General features: G+C 36.0%; 1 protein-coding gene across 1 annotated transcript in view; it reads left to right on the plus strand.

The window, feature by feature from the left end:
- The window catches only part of Taf1b (TATA-box binding protein associated factor, RNA polymerase I subunit B), a 73,909-nt gene that overhangs the window by 45,654 nt on the left and 2,294 nt on the right, over positions 1-25,961 (plus strand). Inside the window, exons 9-14 of the mRNA XM_027937811.2 lie at positions 10,258-10,405; positions 12,856-13,033; positions 13,612-13,658; positions 15,085-15,175; positions 21,912-21,982; positions 22,503-22,725. Coding sequence (XP_027793612.2) covers positions 10,258-10,405; positions 12,856-13,033; positions 13,612-13,658; positions 15,085-15,175; positions 21,912-21,982; positions 22,503-22,725 — 758 coding nt within the window. The remainder of the gene's footprint in view (positions 1-10,257; positions 10,406-12,855; positions 13,034-13,611; positions 13,659-15,084; positions 15,176-21,911; positions 21,983-22,502; positions 22,726-25,961) is intronic.

Genomic DNA, 25,961 nt, shown 5'->3' on the forward strand with positions numbered 1-25,961 from the left:
AGTTTTAATACACTCCTAGACTTCAAACTTTACTCTAGATTTGTCTGTCATCTTAACTCTGTGGGCCACTGGAAATCCTTGGGATTGTCTGTGCAATCTTAGAATAATAATCTGACAGTTTAAAATCTACCCGAGGGAAATTAAGGTGAGTATAATGATAACAGGTGTTCTCAGTTCCTCTGGTTCCCACTCCTCCCTTCCAGAATTGCTACTGCCAGATGGCACTAGTAGAAACCAGTTGATGTTGTCTTTTGTTCTTGGCCTTTCTTGACATCTTAACCATCACTGCAATGCATGTGTGTATTTCTCTTTTCAAGCTCACAACTTGCGTAAAACCATCTGAGGGTTTCTGCTAATCTGTAAGAAAAATAAAGATGGAAGGCCCCTGTATTTTCACTTACTTTTTGCTTCCCTCAACTGATACATTCTGTTCCCTGGGATTCACAGCAATATCATTAACCCTACAGGTTCTCAAGCTTTAGTATACCTAAAAATATGCTGAAGACTCATTTAACTTGCAGCTTTTTGGACCCAGGGTCAAAGACAGATTTAGGAAGTCTGGTATAGTGTGGGATCTAAGAAGAGGTGTTCTTAATAAGTGTCTTGTACATGATTCTGAGGGGGATGTTGTGTTGCTTCGTCTTTCCTTTGTTATTCCACCTTGTTTCATGAAAGATTTGAGGTAGTAGTAGACTCATTAGCCCAAGGGTCAATATAAAGCAAAATGCTGTTGTACTTTACTAAACATGCAAAGTTTTAAACAGGATTCTGTGAGCCTCTTATTGTACCAACTACATCAGATTCCACTTACCTTGTGAAAATATACTGCAAATCCACACAGCTTCTAAAATCCTTCCCTTGAGTGTGTTTTTATAAGACAAATGCATTTTCTACCAGTCAGTCTAAAACAGTCAATGAAAATAGTTATCTTATGTGATAGTTATCCATGTTTTAGAATCTTGTAATTTTTTAGTTGTCAATGGCCTTTATTTTTATTTATTTATATGTGGTGCTGAGAATCGAACCCAGTACCTCAAGCATGCTAGGCAAACGCTCTACCACTGAGCCACAACCCTAGCTCGAGAATCTTAATCTTTGTGAGATAGTTATCTGTGTTTTAGAATCTTATCAATATTAGAAACTGACTCTCCACTCTAGACTAAGAACAGTTTGACAGAGACAAAAATGTTTCACAGTCCTCTTATTCTCTAAAACCATGCTAAGCAGCCTGCCCCAGGCCTTGTGCCAAAGGTCAGATATTTTGATGAGTGGGCAATGCAGGCCCCCTAACTGGCCTGGCTCAGTTATACTGGGTGCACATGTGGCATGGGGGATTTCCATAGCCAGGCCCTATAGGTATAATTGAGATATGTTCTGTTGGTGGCAGGAGGTAGCATTCTGAGGCTTTTGATGACATCCCCTGGGACAGAAATAATATGCAGTGGTGATATCCAATCATAAATATCTAACTTTATATGAGGCATTAAAAAACAAAGCCCTTTGGTCTTATATTAGAATCACTAAGTGGTAGGTATAATTTCGGGGCAAAAGATTCTACACATACTATATTGTCTTTCTGCTCTGGGAAAGGCAGACCCATATCTTGTGATATATACTGAATAGTTTAATAACTCCATCTCCCATTCCCTGTTACTAAGAGATTTTATATGAAATAAAGGTAGATGTGAGCAAGTAATGTAGATTTTAAATGTATATAGATTTTATGTATGTTGAATTTTTTTTAAATCTTCAGCTTTACTTACTTTTTTTTTTTTCTTGGTACTGAGGATTGAACTCAGGGGCACTTTGCCACTGAGGTACATTCCAGCCCTTTTTTGTGTTTTATTTAGAGACAGGGTCTCCCTGAGTTTCTTAGAGCCTTGCTAGGTTGCTGAGGCTGACTTTGAACTCTCCCGAGCTGCTGGAATAACATGCAATGCCCCACCACATCCAGCTTTATTTACTTTTAATTGTGACTGTTCAAATATGTTGTGAGTTTTTTCCCCTTTAGGCAAATATTACTTAGGTTCATTTTTTATACTTTTTTATTATGCAAAAATATGCATAACATGGAATTTAACATTTTCATCATTTTTCAGAGTGCAGTCCAGTAGCATTGAGTATATCACATTGTCGTGCAACCATCACCACCATCCATCACCCAGGCTTTTCCATCTTCCTAAACTGAAACTCCACACCCATTTCATAGCACTGATTTCCTATTCCTCATATGCTCCAGCTCCTGGTAAATAGTCTACTTCCTGTCTCTGAATTTGACTACTCCAAGTAGCCCATATAAAGGGAATCATATAATATTTTTCTTTTCATGTTTGATTTATTTTACTTAACATAATGTCTTTAAGGAATATCCATGTTGTAGTTCTGTCAGAATTTCATTCTTTTTTAAGAGTGAATAATCCTGTTGTAGGGATATGCCGCATCTTGTTTATCCAATTGTCCATGGACATTTCGGTTGTTTCCACTTTTTAGCTATTATGAATAATGGTCCTGTAAATGTCAGTATACAGATATCTGTTCAAGTTATCTGCTTTCAGTTCTGTTGGGTAAATATCCAAAGAAGTGCACTTGCTGGATGATATGGTGGGTCTATTTTCAATTTTTTTGGAACACAACAATATACTTTGTTTTTGTGGTGTTAGGAATTAAAGTCAGGGCCTTGCACACACTAGGCCAGCTCTCTACCACCAAGCTGTGTAATGTTTTTGAATGTTATTTGTTCTTATTGTAAAAAGTAATACGTTCAGAATGATTAAGAAGAATGTTGAACATAATGAGAAGTATGATGAGATAAAAATCATCCCAAATCCAATTTCTTATGGTTACCATTAACATTGGGTATTTTAAAAAATATTTTTTAATTGTAGGAAGACGTAATACTTTTATTTATTGTATTTTTATGTGGTGCTGAGGATTGAACCCAATGCCTCACACATGGGAGGCAAGCACTCTACCATGAGCTACAACCCCAGCCCAACATTTGGTATTTTTTATTGTCTTATTTAATGTTTATAACATATTTGCAAAATTAGGATTGAAGACTATACACAAATTTGTCTACCCTTATTTAAACTCAGTATTTGATATAAAATATGTATTTTCCTAAGTCACAGAACAGCCTAGCAGAATACTTTCTAATAGCTATTTAGTATGATATGTATAACATCTAGTGTAGAAGTTCAGTAGTGAAGAATTCATAGAGGGAAATATTTTCCAGTTACTGAAAACTATATATTCACAGATTATCTAATAAAATTAGAAAATTTTCACAAAATGTGTCATGTAAAAATGCAGAAGATGAAATTACCTAATTTACCTTGTACAAAAGCCATGAACCAGGGCTGGGGTTGTGGCTCAGTCATAGAGCACTTGCCTCGCATGTGTGAGGCACTGGGTTCAATTCTCAGCACCGCTTATAAATAAATGAATAAAATAAAGGTCCATCAACAACTAAAAAAAAAAAAAAAACCCTCAGCTAGAGGGGAGTGGTCTAAGAACAATGTAAACTATTAGAGGGATTTTTTTTTTTTTTAGAGAGAGAGAATTTTTTAGTGTTTTTCAGTTTTTGGCGGACACAACATCTTTATTTTATTTATTTATTTTTTTACGTGGTGCTGAACCCAGCGCCCCACGCATGCCAGGCGAGTGTGTTACCCCTTGAGCCACATCCCCAGCCCAATTAGAGGGATTTTAATCGGGTAGTGACATACCAGATTTACATTTAAAATCTCACTCTGGGTTGCAAAGAAGCAAAAGTGCATCTGGCGCTATCTATTAGGAGATTGGTTCTCCATGTTGGGGAGGAGGTTTGGAGGCTTAAAGTAGTAGAGGAAGTAGGGAGAAATAGTAGCATTTAAGACCAAGCCTTGACCATTGTGGAAAACACTGTGTGGAGGTTCCTAAAGAAATTAAAAGTAGAACAGCCATATGACTCAACAGTCCCTCTGAGGGTCTATACCCACTACCTCATAAAGATGTCCCTACTCCCATGGTTACAGCAGCCAATGTACAGAAACACCATCAGACAAATGAATAAAGAAAATGTAGTTTACAGTATTGTTCAGACTTAATAAGGAGACCTTGCTATTTGCCACTACATAGATAAACCTATAGGATATTTTGCTAAGTGAAATAAGCCAGTCACAAAAAGGAGAAATTATATGAACATACTTATGTGTGGAATAGTTTTTTAAAGAGCTTAAAAACACCAACATGAGGTGAATGGAGAGCCTACAGAATGGGAGCAAACTTATACCACATGCACATCAGATAGGCACTAATCTCTCGGATATATAAGAACATAATAAAATTTATTTTAAGAAGACCAAAAACCTTAACACCAAAAAACAAATAACCCAGTCAATAAATGGGCCAAGGAACTGAACAGGTATTTCTCAGAAGATGATATACAATCAGTCAACAAATATATGAAAAATGTTCAACATCTCTAGCAATTAGAGAAATGCAAATCAAAACTACTCTAAGATTTCATCTCAATCCAATCAGAATGGCAGCTATTAAGAATACAAACAACAATCGGTATTGGAGAGGATGTGGGGGGAAAGGCAGTGGGACTGCAAATTGGTGCAGCCCAAGTGGAAAGCGGTATGGAAATTCTTTGAAAAACTAAGAATGGAACCACATTTGACCCAGCTATCCCACTTCTCAGTCTATACCCAAAGGATTTAAAAACAGCATACTACAGGGACACAGGCACATCAATGTTTATAGAAGCACAATTCACAATAGCTAAACTGTGGAAGCAACCTAGATGCCCTTCAGTAGATAATGGATAGAGAAACTGGTATATATACACAATGGAATATTTCTCAACAATAAAGGAGAATAAAATCATGGCATTTTCAGGTAAATGGATGGAGTTGGAGAATATAATGTTGAGTGAAGTTAGCCAATCCCAAAAATCAAATGCTGAATGTTTTCTGTGATATAAGGATGCTGGTTCATGGGCTGGAGATGTGGCTCAAGCGGTAGTGCACTTGCCTGGCATGCGTGCGGCCTGGGTTCGATCCTCAGCACCACATACAAACAAAGATGTGTGTCAGCCGAAAACTAAACAATAAATATTAAAATTCTCTCTCTCTCTCTCTTTCTCTATCTCTTTTAAAAAAAATATTCATTTAAAAAAAAGGATGCTGATTCATAATGGGGATGGGTGGGGAGGAATGGAGGAACTTTAGATAGGACAAAGGGGAGGGAGGGGGAGGGAGAGGGCATGGGGGTAGGAAAGGCAGTGGAATGAGGTGGACATCATTATTCTAAGTACATGTTATATGTATAAAGACACAAATGGTGTAACTACATTGTCTACAACCAGAGATATGAAAAATTGTGCTATATATGTGTATTATGAATTATAATGCATTCTGCTGTCATATAACAAATTAGAATAAATTAAAAAAAACATAGACAATAAAACAGTGATTATTATGGGGGGGTGGTAAAATGTAGGTCAAAGGATACAAAATAACAGGTATGTAGAATGAACCAGTGTAGAGATCTACTTACAACAGGAAGACTAGAGTTAATAAAAGTATTACATTTGGGATTTTTGTTAATTAAGTAGATTTTAGCTGCCATTGTCACACATATTTTTAAAAATGATGTGAAGTGATAGATATGTTACTGTGCTACACCATAGGAACCATTTCACTGCCTACCTATATCCTGTAACATAATGTTGTAGTCTTCAAATATATATAATAAAACTTATTTTAAGAAGATCAAGCTTTGTTGGGTGTGATGGTGTGTGCCTGTAATTCTAGCTATTTTGGAGGCTGAGGGAGATGGATCACAAGTTCGGGCAACTTAGTGAGACTCTGTCTCAAAATAAAATAAGAAGGGCTGCGGATGTAACTTAGTGTTAGAGCATTTGCCCAGCATCAGTGAGGCCCTGGATTCAATCCCCAGTGCCACAAAAACAAAACAAGTTTTGAGGTAGAATATGCAGTCTATATAATGGAATGAATGTGTTATGTGAAAAAGAGGATGTGTCAAAGACGTTCCTAAATGTTTGGGTTTTGGCTGGGTAAGGAACGTCGTTGGTAGGGTAAAAATAAAATAAAGATATTGTGTCCACCTACAACTAAAAATATATATATTAAAAATTAATTAAAAAAGAGGTCTTCTCTAAGTTGTGGTCTATTTTTATTAAATTTTATATAATATTTTATATTTCATACATTTTAATATGTACTACTAAATATAATCAAACGTATATTGCTAAAATACATTCACTACTTAATATATAATATTGATAGAAGACTGGTTAAAAAAATAAATGGAATGATATTGAAAACCCTTTGGCTACTTTTAAAAAAAATTTTTTTTTAATTTTTTTAGTCGTTGATAGACCTTTATTTTATTTATTTATATGCGGTGCTGAGACCCGAACCCAGTGCCTCACACATGCCAGCCAAGTGCACTACCACTGAGCCACAGCCACAGCCCGCCTTTGGCTACTTTTAAAACAATATTTTTAGTTATTCATTAAGGGAAAGTTAGCTCTTTTTAAAAATAAATGAAAATTTAAAAAGCAAAGTCTATAATACTGCATTGAGAGGAGGATAATCTAGAATCTAAGCCTTAGGATAAATGTGTTGATTTGTTATTAATAACTATTTTCCCCTCAACATTTGAAAGAATGGTGACCTACTTGTCACCAGAAGTCTAGTTTGATACACCAGCTTTTAGTGTGGCAGTTTTGAAAACATACTGAATCTTATTAAACTACCAGATTGCTATTTATTAATGATTCACTTTTCATGAATTTATCATCCATTAAATCATTTTTTGAAATAATTATTCTTCTAAAGGAATATTAAATGCTCTCGTGTTTTATGTATTTGCACATAGAAATATGTAATTTCATCTCTCATTTGCACTATTTTAAGGGATTAGGGCTGCCATAAATCTCATTAGTAATATTAAAATTGTCTTCCCTTGACGGATGCTTCATGTTCTATCTAAATGAACAAAGTTTATAAAGAAAAAGGAAAGCTGGGTTCTGTATTTCCCATCTACTCAGGATTTTGAGGCAGGAGGATAACAAGTTTGAGACTAGCTTCCACAATTCAATGAGACCCTGTCTCAAAAATTTTTAAAGGACTAGAGGTGTAGCTCAATGGTAGAGTGCCTCCTGGGTTCAATCCCCCATATAAAAAAAAAAAAAAAAAAGGAAGACCTTCCAAAATTGCTGAGAATTTGTTTTCCTTTTAAGTTTACAGATTAGAATGTAAGTAATAGTATTTAGTGTACAAGTAGAATTTATGTCAGCATTAAAACAAACTTTTAATTTTGTATTGACATAAATTTCCTTTGTATTCTACAGGTATAAATTAATCATGTTAATATCGTATAGATTAGAATGCCTTTTTTACTAATAAAAACTCCATGGGGCTGGGATTGTGGCTCAGTGGTAGAGCACTCACCTAGCATGTGCGAGGCCTTGAGTTCAATCCTCAGAACCACATAAAAAAATAAATAAATAAAGATATTTAAAAAAAAAAAAAAAAGCCCTCCAGAGTCTAGATTTGAAATAACTGTATCAAAATGACTATAAGACAGAGAGCTGGTAGCTTCAGGCAAAGCAGAATTAAATTCTAGATTAAAAAATTCTGGAAAATACTAGTATGATTGTTTCCTGTAAACATATATATCCCTGTAACATTATAAAGCATCTCCCTGTGCTTTATTTTTGCCTATTAGCTAAATTTAAGAAAATGAAATTTTACAGAGAAATAATAATTCCTTCTGTTGGCTCCCAAACATAGTCACACATTTAGCAGATGGTGAGACATGACTTAACAGCAGTATTTTCTTTTTTTTTTTTTTTTAATATTTATTTTTTAGTTTTCGGCAGACACAATATCTTTCTTTGTATGTGGTGCTGAGGATCGAACCCAGGCCGCACGCATACCAGGCGAGCGCGCTACCGCTTGAGCCACATCCCCAGCCCAACAGCAGTATTTTCTAAAACAACTTGGGGGGTTTCATTGACTGTAAGCTCAAACTGGGAAGCAGCTTTTCCTTAGATTAAGGAAGAACTTTTGAATGATTAGAACTATTAAAAATGGAATGACTAAGGTGGAGGTATATATAGCTTAGTGATTGAACTTGAATGTAGGGTGTGCATCATGCTGTGTTCAGTCCTGCGTATACACAAGAATGACTGGCTTTTGGGGGGATTGTGGTAAATTCATGTCACTAGAGATTTACAAGAAGGGACAGACATGTTCCTGCCAGGGACTTTGTATAGGGTGTAGACCACATACTTCTCAAGATCTACCCAACTCTGTTAACTGGTTAGATTATTTCTCTCATAAAAGTGATACACAAGGTGCTCTCTTATACAAAATAGTTACTTAACCTGTGATGCCCTTCCTTTCTTGCATTCCCTCTTTTTTATTGGTTATTGAAATAAAGTGGACATCTGGAAACATGCACATATCATAACTGTCCGCAGCATGGTGAGTGAAGAGTCATGCATCCAGTCCCTCACTGCAGGAGCATCCAGCGGTTCCACTGAGTGCTCCTTCCATTCACGAGCCACCCCACCCTGGAGCTATGGCTGTCCTGACTTCTAACAGTACTCAGGCTTGAGACTGAGCTGCTTTATAAATGGAATCTTTTTTTTTTTTTTTTGTACCGGTGATTGAATCGACCACTGAGCCACATCCCCAGCCCAGTTTTGTATTTTATTAGAGACAGGATCTCACTGAGTTGCTTAGCATTTCCCCTTTGCTGAGACTGGCTTAGAACTCAGAATCCTTCCACCTCAGCCTCCTGAGCAGCAGGGAGTACGGGCGTGTGCCACCGCTTCCAGCTGGAATCATTCTCTTTTGTGTTCGGCTTTGCGTGTTATATCTTGAAGATTCATACCATCACATGTAGAGCATTCATTTCATTGCTGATGTGAGACTATAAGAATTGATTTATTGATGGGCATTTGAATAGTTTCCTGCTTGGGGATTTTTTTTTTTTTTTAACAAATAGTATGTTGTTATGAACTTTCTATAGACAGTGACACCACCATATGTACCATGTATGCATGCTTCTTTTGGGCTCATACAGCTAAGAGTAGAATTGCTTTGTTATTGAATGTACACATACTCAACTTGCAGTTACTACCAACTGATTTAAAAGCATTTGTATTCAGGACCAATTCTTTGTGTGTGCATTGTACTGAGGATTGCCCAAGGATGCTCTACCACTGAGCTACATCCTCAGCCCTTTTTATTGTATTTTGAGACAGAGTCTCACCATGTTGCCCAAGGCAGCCTTGAACTTGTGGTCAGTTGACTCAGGACCAATTTTAACAGGGTCCTACCATATCAGAAATGTTAATTTTCCTGAAATCTCATGAGCATTTTTTATACCTTACAATATTTTGATAACTTTGTATTTTGAACTATGGTTGTTTTATACATACACCTTATCTCCCTTTCTACATTGTAAGCTTCTTGAGAGATCTATCTCATTTATCTTTGTATTTTCCAAAGTATCTTGCACAGTACCTTGCCTAAACTAGGCTCCAAACCTGATATTTTTATGCAGGTGGATGAATAGGAAAAGTATATGTAGTATTAATATTAGGAATGTTCATACATTGAAAAAATATAAACAGAAGATGCAAAAGCAACAAGGGCAATTTTCAAGGACTGAACAGAGTTAATATATTGATATTTATTCAGATTTTTCTGAATTTTATAAGCTTTTATATGTGAGAAATTACTATGAAGTTGAGTTGTGGATATCAACTAGTAGAATTAAAGCCTGGTGTTATCTTCCACATAGACTCTTGTGAATATTACTTCACACAGGCTGCATTTGTGGAAATGGATTTGAAGATTAATGAGAGGATGCAGAAGAGATGAGAGTTGTGTGTTAGAGTAGTACTGACAACACCATAACCCTGGTTGAGTCTCAACTTTATCCTTCCTCTAGATCCTTCTGAGGCAAGAAGTAATGATTTCACTAGATATGGTAGGAAGGCCAAATTTTATGAGCCAAATAGAATTTTAGTAGCTTTTTAATGAAATATGTTAATGTTGAAAATTGTTAAGTTAGAATAGTAAAGATTTGCAGGTGCTTTCCCTTTTCATATTTTTCTCCATATTCCAGATTCTATTCAAAGAATACATATTACTTTTAATTCAGAAAACTTTAAAAATAATTTTTGTTACAAGAATTGCTTTTTTAACTGCCTTTCATTTATTTCAGTCTTGGCCTGACTATGAGGATATCTATAAAAATGTGATTGAAGTTGCCACATTTTTAGATTTGCCTCGTTTTCCAGACATAACTGAAGCCTGCTACCTTCATCCCAATGTCCTGAGTATGAAATACCTAATGGAAGTGAATCTCCCTGGTAAGGTGTGGTGTCTATGGTGAGGGGTGTCACTGCTGAGATTGTGAGAAGTAGAATGTAGAATCCCTTTCCAGTCATAGACTACTTAGAGCCACCTGAAAGGGTCCATAGTAACATGAGGCTTCATTACAAAATCCTTTCTTAAAAGAATTCAGAAATTTAAAATGGTTAAAGGACAACTCTTCAGAAACAAAGGTCTATCTTAGTGTGAGAGATTTATGCTTGAGAGAATATATGTGGTGTTTATAGCAAGTTTGCTGAGTGCAAGCAAAGTAGCAAATATTTTAGTATGTGTCATTAATGACCTGCTTTAAAAAAATGTAGCACTTCTTTATTTGCACGAAGCATTATTACTACATAATGAGTTCTAACTTTAAAAAAATCCCAGAAGTTAATCTGTGGTAACGTTTTTGTTGTTCGATAGCATTTGCTATTTCCAGTCTCTAAAGTAAACAAAGATGGGAGTCTGGTCAGATCACAATGAACTCTCGGAGGCACTGACAGCCTTTAAAGAGAGCCTCACTGTGCCTTGCTCACAGTACACCAAGACACAGGTAACCCTGATGGAATCTGCTGATGGAAGCCAGCCCTGAATTTCTTGCTAGACTAGAAATGTGAGAAATTCAGGACTTTTATTAAGAGAAAATGCAAACATGTTATGATTACATCATTGTTTAAGCAATATCAGAAATGTGATTGAATGTATTTTTGTTTTAAAATTGGGTCTTATGGGTTGCCCAGAGTGGTCTCGCATTTGTGGGTTCAAGAAATCCTCCCACTTCAGCCTCCTAAATAGCTAGGAAGATAGGTGTGTGCTACATTCGCAGTTGGAATGCATTTTAAAGGAGGGAAAATGCATATGTGAAAAAAATGCATATAATCAACAGTCTATATACATTAGCTAGTTATGAAAGTAGAACTGTTAGTAACAAATATCAATGTCTATAATTTTAAAATATTTTTTAAAACAGGAACAAAAATAATTTAAGCTTTCCAAATGTATCATTTATAAACCTAAGAAATGTGATTTAAATGAGATTTGAAAAGACACTATTTGATCAGAACTCCAGAATTTCTTATTTCTGTATTTTGATGTGTAACAGATCAAATTACTCTTTGGATTTTTGTAAATACTTCTTCGATGGTTCTCACAGGGATGGAAAGTTTTTGTGTTTTATCACATATTCTAAAAAACTTGAACTTATAAAGAATAGGTTATGGAAGGGACACATGGATTACCAAAATGTGATAGTCTGGTTAATAGCTAGTGTAGTTCTCATGTTTGTTGTGCAGAAAGAGGGTAACAGTATTTTCTGGATGCTATTGTATAAAAGTATTTCTTACCTGATTCTTCCTGAGAAGAATGAGTAAAATTAAATGTACTTTAGTATATGCAGAGAGACATTATTGTCATTTGGTATTTATTAATTGATTTTGGAGGCAGTATAATAAAGGACCAGGGAAGAGAAATTTCACTTCTTGAAATCTGTTCAACAGAAATAATTTGAAATATGGGAAAAAATTATATATAAATTTTACTGGTCTCCTTATTTATAATACTGAAAAATCAGAAACAACTTAAAAATCCAACAAAAAGGTAATATTTATATAAATGATATGTATATATAATTATTGCAACATTATCTACCTTTTAAAACAATGTTTATGAAGAGTACATAAAAGATGTTTGTTATTATAAAAAAAAACAAGCCAAATTATAAAATAACATGACCACAGCTACATGAAATGAAAAATATTAAAAGTAAAACACCAAAATGTTAAAGGAGATATTTCTAAGTTGTATTTCATGATTTTGTTCCCTTTCTTCTACCTTTATTATCCTATAAATGTCCTATATTGAGTTTGTTTTATTACTTAGCAGGGGAAAGTAGTTAGCAATTTTTTTAATCAAAATAGGTCTACAAAATAAGATGTGATGGGGCTGGGGATGTGGCTCAAGCGGTAGCGCGCTGGCCTGGCATGCATACGGCCCGGGTTCGATCCTCAGCACCACATACAAACAAAGATGTTGTGTCCACTGAAAAATAAATATTAAAAAATTAAAAAAAAAAAGATGTGATAATCCTTGAACTTTAGGATTGAGATTTAAAAATGTCTGAAATTGGTCACAAACCACCCATACTTAAGATTGTAAGAGGACCTCTGCAGTGTGTTCAGAATTCATAAATACTCCTCTCAATAGTGCATTCGGTTGTATGATGCCATTGACCAAAAACCAGAGAGCTATGAATTTGGTGCTGTTACATAGACACACTCCTGGGCCCCTGGAGGTGACTTGAGTATGCTGAGGCAACAAACGCCCTTCATTTGTTTCAATATTGATTGACTGATTATCTCAAGTAATGGTTGCTTATATGGATACACATGTTAACTACAATCTAGTTAGCCAAAGAATTTAATTCACATCTTATTGTTTTGTTCTTCAACAGATGAAATGCATGGATTAACCTGCCAAGTGGTAAAAATGACTGGAATAGGAGAAGTAGATTTCCTAACATTTGATCCCATAGCTAAAATGGCAAAAGCTGTTAAATATGACATACAAGCTGTAGCTGTCATTGTGGTTGTATTGAAACTGCTCTTTTTATTGGATGACAATTTAGAATGGTAAGTCTGTGTCAGTCATACAGCAAGTAATGCTTTCTTGTGCTAATCTTAGCTTTTGTTAAGTGGTAGGGTAAACATTGCTTTTACCTAATAATTCAAAGTTGAGGATTCCATGTGTTATCTCAGTGAGAAACTGTAGATATTGGCTAGTACCATGTATGTGTCACTACATTCTCAGGTAGTGCTTTGGCTTCGTGGATGTCAGTCATTTGACCATATTTCATTCATAATCTTTAGGTAGCAGTGTTTCTCATTACTCCATGCTTCTGAGTTTTAAAATATTATCATAAATCCTAAAGAATCATTTCAGCATTTCATCTAGATACCTTTAGGCTTCTGGCATTGTCTCTTAAAGATTGTCTTAGAACATAGAGGAATTTTACAGTGTTACTCCTTCCAAATGACAACAAAGGGTGATAGTATTCATAGGGTCTTCTTCCCTGCTTCAGTGATTGCTTCTCCACGAAGATTTGACATCAGTTTCAAATTACTGTTTTCTACTTTTCTTTAAGAAAAATTCAAAATTTAACTGTCTAAATACATGATTTCTAAGTAAATTGATTTATTGTTATCTCCAGGTCTTTGTCTGATCTTGCTGAAATACATAATGAAGAGAACAAGCAAGGTACTTAATTTATCAGTCAAATGCAAAGTGAATGTAGATGATGGATTAAAAGATGAAAGAAATGTAGGGGGAAACTTGAATAATACACATGTGCACATATTCATCTATACAAATGCACCTTGTTTACCAGGGTTATTTTTTCATAATTATCTAGTTATATCTGTGGACTACTAAGAAATTTCAGTGACTCTTTACTTTCAACTTCCCCTCTTTAGCCCGGCTAGACAATGAACTTACCATCAACTTTCTGACATATCACCCTGTCTGTTCTGATGCCTCAGCCTTTGCTCCTGCTTCTCCCTCTGCCTGAGTGCTCTTCCTTCTTATCCCTCCGTGGTAGTACTCACTGTATATTCTTTCTAGAATATATGCAAAATAAAACACTTCTTTCTGTACAGTGCTCATGTTGGCATCTATATATATTGAAAGATGTTTTCTAATGTCCTTTGTAATGCTAAAGGTGATCCACCGACTGTGTAATGTGGGGGTAAAGAAAGCACTCAAACCTGTCTTCCTTAGAGGCCTCAGAATCATTGCTGTCAGCAGGGCAAGGATTATTGTTCCCATGTCTCTGTTCCCCTGTTGTCCTCCATTCCCTTCCTCCCCTCATTGAGGAGGAGACTGAGAGTCAGAAAAATTGTGGTTTACTAAGGTCAAAGAACCTTGAGTTGTATTAATTATTACAGTTGTCCTCTATGCTTATAATTCTTTTGGTAGTTTGCTTTCCCCTCTGGCTGTATACCTACAAGGCCATATTGTTTTAGGTCAAAAATGTTTTTAGACATTAAAGACACTGTCTTTGTTGGAGTATAGTGGAGAATAATCCCCCTTTATCCTTGACTGTGCTCAATGCTGTTGTACTTAATGTTGCTGCATTTTGAACACACACCAGATGTCCAATACATTCCATTTTCTTCCTTTTCTCTAGAATCTGAATTAGGATTAGAAAGAACAGAAATAGTTGCTGATGAAACTAGAAGTCTGTATTCAGCTGTTATAGCACATTTCACACATTTATCATTTGCTTTTCAATTCATGTGTTTGCTGAACATGTTGGAGCAGCGTCAGACTGTGTGTGCTGGCTATTGGAATTGGGGTGGGGAGGAGACCTGATTGTGTAGTGACAAACAAAATATTCCATTCTCAAGGAGGTAACAGTCAAGTGTAGGAGAAACCGACACTTCAGAAGATGGTTACAGTGTAATATTGTGGTGGGGGGGCACAGTACAGGTAGGAACTTAGAGGAGGAGTGACAAACTACTCAGGAAAGTCACATTAGAGTATGGGAACAGTGACTCCATTCATCATTTCCAAGTGCTATTATGTAAATCTTTCCTTACTTCAATGAATAAAGACCCAAGTGAACAGTGTATGTTATTATTATGTGATTTATTTTGCTAATAATCATGGATTTCATTTATTTCAGATAAGCCATGGTTTGAGTTCAGAAAGTGGTATCAAGTCATGAAGAAAGCCATTGATGAGAAAAGACAAAAATGGGTGGAAACAAGAGCAAAGTATGTTTTCTTCTCACTTTAGATTCACCTACTTTATTTCTGTGTCAGTTACTTTACATTTGAAAGCTGAAATTTCTATACTTTTCAGTACTGTGACTTTTTTCCTAGAAATATCATTGTAGCCCTATACATTCTAGTTAACTTTTTTTTTTTTTGGCAGTCCAAGGAACCAATCCAAGAGTCTTGGGCCTGCTGCTCATGCCCTACCACTGAACTATACCCCAGGCCCTATTTTCTCCATTTTTCCATTACTAATAACTATTAACCAACACACGCTCCCCTTTTATTTTTTATATTTCGCCAGTTTTTCATTGAAATCCACAGGGTACTACATTGTCCTTAGTACTTTGCTTTATACAGTTTGCATGAGTCTTGCTTGTGTTTCTAATACTCCTCCCTCTTCCCTTCATCAAAATTAGTGATTTCCCATCTATGCCTCCCATTATTACAAAGGTTACAAATGAAATGAAACCCTGTGATATATTTACTTGGAATGTTTCCCCCAAATAATGATCTCAGTGAAAATCAAAAACAAAGGGAAGAAGTCAGCAAGTATATTTAATTCAGTTAACCTCGTTGCTTGATTTCTCTTTGATCTGTCATTCAGAGGTAGGTCCATTGTGATAGAGAGGAAAAAGCAACCCTTTAGGGATAGATAGTGCTGGGTTTGAGTGTGATTACATTATAGACTAGTGTGACTTCACTTTCTAGCCTCAGTACACTGAAATTCTAAACACTTATCATATAAAGTACATTTCCATTTATCTCTCACATGGTTTCATATATATTCCTAGAACTTTAAATCTTTATGAGATGTTGAAGAAAATGTCAACATCTCTGTTGTTTATGTAAATGTATAATAGTACTAATTCTATCAAGTAATTATGTCCTTTTGGAAATATTTAAATTCCTCAGATTATTTAAAAGAATAATTTACTCAGCTTCAGTTTCCTTATCAGTAAAATAGGGCTCTTCAGCTTTCATAGCAGGTATGCTTCAGAAGACCACTGGTCTTGTGGGACTGGCTGATTGTGAGAGTCCTTGCAAGAGGCAAAGAATATTGTACACAAAGATTCTTGATGTTCTTGATCAAATTTCTAAAAATGCAGCCATGTAGAAAATATACAGAACAGGTTACAGATGAGAAGCTGGGTTTGATTAAAGCAGAACCAAATGTTAAAAAATTAGAAAGCCAATTTCGGTTTACCTACTTTAAGCTGGAAATGAACTAAGTCCGGCAAAAAAAACAGTACAGTGGCAGTCATTAGTGGAAGTGCCTCCCCGCAACTAGTGGGCATGACTAGTGTAATCCTCATTACATGTCTTTGATTGCTTGATGGGAAACTAATATAATTAAATGTATTATATTAAAAATATTTCCATATTATTGACATCTTACAATCAAGAAGACTGATATAGGACATGTTTAGGAAACTTGTTAAAATTAGTGGTTATGGTAATGGGGTCTTTGGAATCAGTTTTTTTTTTACTTGATCATATTCACTCAGATTATTTCAAAGATGGTAGTTCTCTGAATAGAAAGGTTATAGGAAGTTTTGAAAGTTAAGTAAAATTTTTCTACATATTTTCATAAAGAGGACATAATTGAAAGATGAAGTTTCTTTAGTACTATCTTTAGCATGTTACTTTTTTTAAAAAAATTTTATTATCTTGAGAAAAAAAGAAAAGGTACTTTAATGTAGTTATTATCTAAACAAATTTGTTGGTCACTGTTTGAGTGAAGATACTCAGTTATGAGAAAAATGGTAAAAATAGTTTGTGATTAAAATTTTAAAATGTGGCTATAATCCTGTGTGTAAAATAAAATGGGTCTTAGTAGTTACGAGAGCAGCAGCAAGAGCAAGAGACCATCTTGGAGAGTCTGTGTTCCTTCTGTGGTGTGTATTGGGGTCAGTCCTGATGATTCTGAGGGCCCGGAGCTCGAAGGCCATGCTGCCCAGTGTCTTGGAGGTATTGAGGTATTACTTATCCCAACCCACTTCACACTTCAAACATGGCCCTGTTCCTATTGTACTGTTACAGTCAGTGTAGACTTAACAGACATTTTGCTACTTCAGGGGAGAATTTAATAACTAAAAAAAGTAAATCTGTATATAAAATGCCATTTTCCATGGGGACTCCAAGCCCTAGGGAGGTTGTCCAGGGTCTGTCTTACCACAGTCCTCCTTCATAGAGTGTGTGCTACAGACTAATCTACACATGTGGTGTGAATCACCACTGACTAATTTTAATCACTACCACCTAATGCTGGCACAGGGCGCTGTGCAGTCACCACCTGTACCTGTTTGTTCTTCCCTATCTCTCTCCATTTTAAAATACCAATTTCTTTTTTCCTTTCCTTTTGTAGTTTGTTTGTTTTCAGTGCTGACAACTCTAAATTTCTAATTTTTCTTTCTGTTCCTCTGGATATCATCTTCCATGTTGTCAGATGAAAATGATTAAAACACTTTCTACAGCTAATCATGGGTCCCTATGCATGAGATGATAAAAAACACTAGTAAACAATAGTTGGGAACCCCAAAAAGATTACTAAGCTGTTTTAGTGACTTATTTGTCATAGGATGTATTGAGAAGAACATGGAAAAACATTTTAAAGCATGTAGAAGAGCCCTGTGGCCTTTTGGGTTAGGCAGAAATTTCTTATATGATATCAGAATCATAATTTATGTGTGAAAAATATTGATGAATTGGACTTTATCAGAAGAAATTTTCCTCAAAAGACACTTAAGAGAATAAGAAGCCAGATATTGAAAGAAATTATGTATAAATCACCTATCTGATAAAAGATTTTTATCTATAATATAATAAGAAAACAGCTCAGTTTTTAAATAAACAGACCAAAGATGATGTATTGATGGCACATGAAAAGATACTCAGTATTATCAGTTAGTAGGAAAGTACAAATTAAAACCACATACAATATCCATTACAACAGATTAGAATGACTCAAGACAAAACAAAAACAAAAACTAATCATACCAAGTGTGGGATTGCAAAATGGTACAGCCATTTTGGAACATTTGGCATTTTCCCATAAAGTTAAGCATATATTTAATTACAATATCAAACACTTTCCACTCCTAGATGTCTACCCAAGTGAAATGAAAACTTATGTTCATACAAAAAACTGTACAGAAACGTTTATAGTGGATTCATTCATATTCATCCAAAACTGGCAGCAGTCCAAATGTCCTTCAGCTGGTGACTGGATGAACAAACTGGTATATCCATACAATGCAGCACCATTGAGCAATGCAAAGGAACGAATCTACATCCAACAGTGTGAAATAATCTTAAATGCATTATGCTAAATGAAAGACTCAAAAAGTTACCTAGCATGATTCCATTTATATTATATTCTGAGCAAGGCTGAACTTATAGGAACCAAAAAAGCAGACTAATCATTGCCCAAGGTCAAGGTATGGAAAAGGACCTGGAAGATTTTTGGAGTGATGGAATGTTCTGTATGTTAATTGTAGTGGTGATTATATAACTATATGTGTGTGTTTGTTTTATTTTGATACAGGATCTCACTAAGTTGACTTAGGGCCTTGCTAAATTGCTGAGGCTAGCTTTGAACTTGCAATCTTCCTGCCTCAGCCTCTCCAGCCACTGGGATTACAGGCACTCAGTAATGTGTGTGTTAATGCTAATCATAAGTACACTGAAAAGGATGAGTTTACTATATGTGAATTATATTTAAATTTTTATAGTTATAGATGGATAGAATGCCTTTATTTTATTTGTTTATTTTTATGTGGTGCTGAGAATCGAACCAGTGTCTCATGCATGCTTGACAAGCGCTCTGCCACTGAGCTACATCCCCAGCCCTAATTTTTTTTTTTAAATAGGGAAACAAATCACATAGAGATGAAGAAAATATGCAAGTGTCTTCCAGCTAGAAAACCCTAAGGCCTTTGTGGCATGTTTTTTTTTGTTGTTGTTGTTGTTTTTTGTTTTTTGTTTTGGTAGCTTTATGTAATGGGAAGAGGAAGGTACAGTATAGCAAAGTTTTGAAGAAGCTGTAGTTTCAGAGGGGTTGTCCAGACAGTTGAGCATTGTTATCTTAAGTCACCTTTCCTATCCTCTGGGCATGTGACTCTAAGGAAGTAATAATGCCTCCTTGATTTTAGCATGATTGCCACTTGTGGAGGTGTTTATTATAAATGAATAAGAAGCACCTATCTAGGCTAGGCATTCTTAAGAAATGTTTACAGTGAGTACACCCATGGACTGCAATTAGACTATTGAGTTTGGGGAACTTCTTTATTACTTTAAGTTTTGTTACTTTTATCATTTTAGAAAATAAATTTTAAAAAGTGAAGACAGACTCAGCTACCATAGGGTTAAATGAGAAGCTCTCAGATTTATTTTATTTTTTTTAATATTTATTTTTTAGTTATAGGTGGGCACAATATCTTTATTTTATATTTATGTGGTGCTGAGGATCGAACTCAGTGCTCCATGCATGCTAGGCAAGCGCTCTACCTCTGAGCCACAACCCTAGCCCTCTCTGATTTATTTTAAATGTGGTATGCTTCACCAAATTTTAGTTTATACATAATTTTAGGAAGATTATCTCCTATGTTATACTGATTACAAATCTCTACTGCTTCCTGATATTTAGAGAAATTCATTTCTTTTCTTCTTTCTCTCTTGTTTTTTTATTTATTTATTTATTTATTTTTTGGGGTTTTTTGTACTGGGAATTAAACCCAGGGACACTTTACCATTGAGTTACATTCTAGTTTTTACTTTGAGATAGAGTCTTGCTAAGTTGCTGAGGCCGTCCTTAAACTTTCACTCCTCCTGCCTCATCCTCCTAAGTTGCTGGAGTTATAGGCATGTGCCACTGCATCTGGCCTAGAGAAATTTTATTTCTGTTCTTAACATTTTAAATCACTGTGGAAATTTAAAGTAAAAAGTTAACCTCTCTCTTTTATGTATAGTCATGATTATACTGATTTGATTAAGTATTTCTTAAATCCTTGAAAATTTTCAATTTTTCCATTCATTAAAGCAATCATTTGCTATCATCGTATTGTTAAAACCCCTACTTTTATGAATATTTTATTTCCCTTGTTAAAAAGAATGGTAAAAGGACTGGGATTGTGGCTCAGTGGTATAGCACTTGTCTGGCATGTGTGAGGCACTAAGTTCAATCCTCAGCACCACATAAAAATAAATAAATAAAATTAAGATATTGTAACCCTCTACAGCTTAAAAAATATTTAAAAAAAAAGAATGGTAAAAATTACCAATTGTAAGATACCACAGGTAGATAAATACAAATCATTATATTTCTGACTTCTTATTTCTTATCATCTTTTCCAGAAAGTCCACAGATAAGAAAGTGCCTACTAGCCAGGCAGTTAAGAAATATCTAGCTGCATGTAGTGGCACACACCTGTAATCCCAGCAGCTTGAGAGGCTGAGGCAGAAGGATCACAAATTCAAGGCTATCCTCAGCAACAGTAAAACCATATCTCAAAAAATAAAAAGGGTTGGAATGTAGTTCAGTGGTAGAACACCACTGGGTTCAAGCCTAGTACCACAATGAAAGGAAAGAGGGAAGATCTAGATAATAAAAGGATTTAAAGAACCTGTACGTGTATTGTCTAAATTATTCCTCACACCAGTTCTGTAGTAAACTAATTAGAGATGTTAAATTAATTTGTTTATTCATTTATTCAATAACAGATATTTAAATGAGTCCCTATTGTATGCTATTCCTTCCCAACACTAGGGACATAAAGAAAACTGAGGTAGTCTGTGCCTTTGAGAATCTCCATCATTTGTCACTTAAGGTCCCTAGACCTTTCACTAGAAAGTGGCAGAGCCAGGTCCTCTGATTCAATGTTCTTTTCATTGCCACAGGTTATGAAAGTCCTTCACTTCAGGGAACTCAGAATGAAAATGAGATTTTAAATGAACATTGTTATCTTTGTTCCAGAGCTGCAGCATCTGCAAAGTTTAGCAGTGGTCACTATAACCAGAATCAAACATATCACTTCCCTTTGGCCTGAATTTAGGCCTGGTCACTGATAATCTATAGGAATGCGAGATGACTCTTAGTCTTGCCCCTGAGGGGATGCTGCAGGGCCGGCTTAATCCAACATCCCTGTTTTACAGTAAACCTCCCTGACTGGCTTTCTCTGGCAAGAATAGGTTGAGTCAGTGCAGGGAACACTAGTAGGGCTTTACCATCCTTGTTTTCACCAGGAATAGGATAGATTTCCAAAAAAGACTGGCATTTCTTGTCTACTTTATGAGTTTCAGAATCAGAAGTACCACTAACTTAGACGTCAGCAAAAGGCAGTCAAGGCAAAAGCGATAGGAACGATTTCTTAGATGGCTTCACTTTATCAGAATATAGATAAAGACAGAATATAGACAATATAGATTGTCTTGTATGTTCTCTTTTACAAATTGTGATAAAAAGCAAGGGAATTTTATAGTGAGAGAAACCTATTTTGTTTTGTGTAATTAATAGCTTCTTCAGGATGCGGCAGCATGGAAGGGAGAGCACCCCATTCTATTGGCCTGCTCTTACTTAGTTCTCCTTCTGGGGTGTGAGCTCTATAGACAGTGTAGACATGTGCCAATAGGCCATTCCAAGCCAGAGCTGTTAAACTGAATATCAGAAATTCCAGATACTGCGTGGAGAAACTGTCCTGAATTGTGCTGAGGTGCATTTTTTTTCTACCTTGCACAGGTACATGTGGAAAAGTGAAAAACCACTCTACTACTCACACATCGACAGACCAGTAGTATATAAAAGAAGAGGTGAGTTGAATTGTTTCTCACTCACGCAGGGTAGCTAACAACACAGTTGTAGAATAGCTAGATATCTTGACTTGAAAAGTGAATGCATAAATAAATTTCCTACTTCTTTGAAATGTTCTAATGCACATATGCAGAGGAGCATCCCCCTCTGCAAGGAGTCTCTGTAGGAATCTCTTTATTTGAGGAATGTGTCATTATTCAAAACAGAGCTTAAGTTCCCATCAGAATCTAAAATCCTGTATTTTTATGACTTCTAAAGAATTTCCCTTAGATTGTCTTGTATGTTCTCTTTTACAAATTGTGATAAAATATATACATATATAATTCACCATTTTAATCATTTTTAAGTAGATCCCTTATGCCCCCATCTAGTTTCAGTTTTGCTTAAGTTACCATCATACTTTAGCATCACATGTTTGTCAAAACTGAGAACCCGACATTGCTATCAAGGGAACTCCAGGCTTTGTGATTTAATGTTAGTTTTTGTTTTATTCCTTTGTTCTTTTTCCTTCATTTCCAGAAATGGTGGTAAATCTACAAAAGCAATTTAGTGCACTGGTTGATTCAACACCAACTATTGAAAAAAAAAGCCCTTCAAGTTTTCAGTTCAACTGGGCTAAAGAAGATGCTGATAGAACTTGTTTCCATGGACATAGCCTCCAGGGAATCCTGATAAAGAAAGGCCAGTCGCTGATGACCAAGAATTCATTATACTGGCTTAGTACCCAGAAATTCTGTAGAAGGTACGTGATGCTTTTAGAACACAAAAAAACAGGCATGATGAAATCTCCAGTTTGGCCTGAAGGTATAGTCTTTCTGATTAAAAAAAAAAAAAAATCACATATGTAAAAGAGCCAGAAGGTGCTGGTAATTAAACCCAGGCCCTTGAACATACTAAGTAGCCACATACTCTACCACTGAGCTACGCCCCCCCACCCCACCAGCCCACCAGAAGATCGTAAGCTTATAGTCAAGAAAATCAGAATTATGGACTGAGGCTGGGGCTCAGCCATAGAGCACTTGCCTAGCACGTGTGAGGCCCTGGATTCAATCCTCAGCACCACATAAAAATAAATAAATAAAATAAAGGTATTGTCTCCAACTACAACTAAAAAATATCTAAAACAAAAATCAGAATTATACGTTGAGTCTTATGTAAGAATTTAGGAAAGTTGGTAAAATCAAGAAATGTGATGTCTTGCAATTAACACAAGCTATTCCCACTAGCTAAATTAACCTGCAATGAGGCTGCCAAGCAGTAGAAGTGTCAGTGCTAATTCAGAGAACCCACTGTATTTTTAAATACATATTTTTTCTGAATGACATATATCATTCCCCTTTACGTCTTGGTGTTTCCTTAAGTATGTCCTGAGAATAAAGATATTCTGCTAGACTGATCTGATAGGTCTGTGCTTTTCAAAGGGTGCATGGGCAGATGTGTGGATATTCTTAGAGTTCATGCCATGTAGAACATAGTGAGCTATAAGGAGACCTTGACATAATTAAGATTAAATAGTCGAGGTTTTCTTCTCTGCTTCTCTTCCTGAACGGTAACTTCTGTAACTTAGACAGTTTCAGTAATACCATGATTTTATGTTCCACAACTATCTGCCCACTTCGCCTAGTTGAGACCACAGTCTAGAAGCACAGGGTGAACAAAAAAGCCTTCATCCAAGCAATCAAAATGTCACAAAAACCACAAAAAATTTATTTACTTCTCAGAGAGCTTGTAGACTGCCTCCAAGTGTGTTTCTGTCCAGCTGAGCTGTCTGATTTCCAGAAGCCTAATAATCGGGGAAAAAAAAATTAGAGGGATCTAATGGGTACTCTGCTTATAAATCACAACAAACATAAATGACAAACAATAGAGGAGGAGCCAGCATCAAATCCAAAGCATACAAAGGCACTCAAATTACAGTGGTTTGAAGTCCCTTCACGACGTATAACTCATACCTCCATGTCACTGAGAAGGTCTGATGGTGTCTACTTTAACACAGAACTTGTCCCACAATGCTGTGTGCTTGCTTTGGATTTGTTTTTTGTAGCCATATTTGCCATATTTTCTAACTTTTACAATAAAGCAGACAGGTTGTAATAATATAAGTATAAGGGCTTTAAAAAAAACTACACTATGCTAATACGCTTAGTTCAAGATAGTCAAGAAAGCTGGGTGTAGTGGCACATGCCTATAATCCCAGTGACTCGAGAGGCTGAGGCAGGAAGATCACAAGTTCTAGGCTAGCCTCAGCAATTTAGTGAAGCCCTAAGCAACTTAGTGAAATCCTGTCTCAAAAATTTTTTTTTAATTTAAAAAGGGCTGGGGATGTAGCTCCGTGATTAAGTATACCTGGGTTCAATCCCCAGTACCAATAATAATAAGTAATACATAATTCATTTTTTAAAGATTTCCTTCCAGGTGGTTAAAATGAAGTCTTTGATGCTAAAGAAAGCAGACCTTCAGCTATATAGATAATTTTTTAGACAGGACTCACTTCTGAGGGTTTGGAAGAGACGCACTTTTACTGTAAAATGATGGTGAGAGCACTGGTGCTTGGAGAGCTAGGCAGAGCAGGGCCCCAGCAGCACTCCAGGGGGGAGAGTGGTTTGTCCCTCCCGAGGCAGAGCTAATATTCTGTGAATCTGCACCCTCACTGTCGTTCACTTGATAGTAGCCCCCATGTTCAGGTAGGCCAGTTATGACAACTGGGAGGTCAGAAGAGCAATCTTGACCTGCCTGTAAGGGGCAGATGGTTCACCTCTCTCCATAGGAGGGAGTGGAGCTGTAGTTTTCTAGTTCTGTTCCACAGGAAATGGAGGTGCTTTGTGGGTACCACAAAAATTTGATTTGAATATTTAATTGTTCTTTTAAAGCTATAGTGAAAAAGCAATACTCATATATGAACATGTTGGACACCACCAAAACATTAATTTGTGCTACCCAGTTTGCTTTTTGTGTACATTCAGAGACTATTCCTAATATCTTTCCCATACATTTGAACTTACCCTCTCTCTCTGGTACTGGGGATTGAGCCCAGGCATGCTCTACCACTGAGCTACATGCCCAGCTCTTTTTATTTTTATTTATTTATTTTTTTAATATTTTTAGTTGTTGATGAACCTTTATTTTATTCATTTATTTACATGCAGTGCTGAGATGTAAACCCAGTGCCTCACACGTGACGCAAGCACTCTGCCACTGAGCCACAACCCCAGCTGTTTATTTTTATTTTGAAACAGGGTCTTGCTAAATTGCCCAAGCTGAACTCGAAATTGTGATCCTCCTGTCTCCTGAGTAGCTGGGATTATAGACATGTACTACCAACCTGCATGCACATTTGAACCTCTAAGGAAGGTTATGCCTTTAAAGCACTATTGTCTTATAAATTTAGACCTGTTTTATTGGGCATAAAATTGTTTATATAAACATTTTGGGCTGGGCACAGTGGTGCATGCCTGTAATCCCAGAAATGCAGGAGGTTGAGGCAGGAAGATCCCAAGTTCAAGGCCTGCCTGGGCAATGTAGCAAGACCCTTTCTCAAAATAAAATAAAAATGGCTGGGATATAGCTCAGTGGTAGAGCACCCCTGGGTCCAATCTACAATACCACACACGCGCACACACACATAAACAAAACAAAACTTGCAGCATCCTTTTACCATACTCATTTATGTTACATGTCAAGCAGAGCTCAAGAGACGTCACTTGTTCTACTCACTGCAGAATGAATGGCAATGAGAAGTTAATAATGTGCTGTATTTTGTTTTATAGCTTATAACTTTAGTGAAGATTTCTGAGTTTATGATAAAGCAGGTATCCATTTTAAGTTGTCAGTGGTTTAACTTGGAAATAACAAGTTCTTAGTGTATCAGGGATGTCTGATACCTTTTCTTATCTTTCTGGGGTAGAAATAGAGCTTTCCTTATGGTCCGTAAGTTCACTTTTTGTGTGTGTGTGTGTGTATGATAACATTTTGTCTGAA

This window comes from Marmota flaviventris, chromosome 14, assembly GCF_047511675.1.
Source record: "Marmota flaviventris isolate mMarFla1 chromosome 14, mMarFla1.hap1, whole genome shotgun sequence".
Classification (NCBI taxonomy): domain Eukaryota; kingdom Metazoa; phylum Chordata; class Mammalia; order Rodentia; family Sciuridae; genus Marmota; species Marmota flaviventris.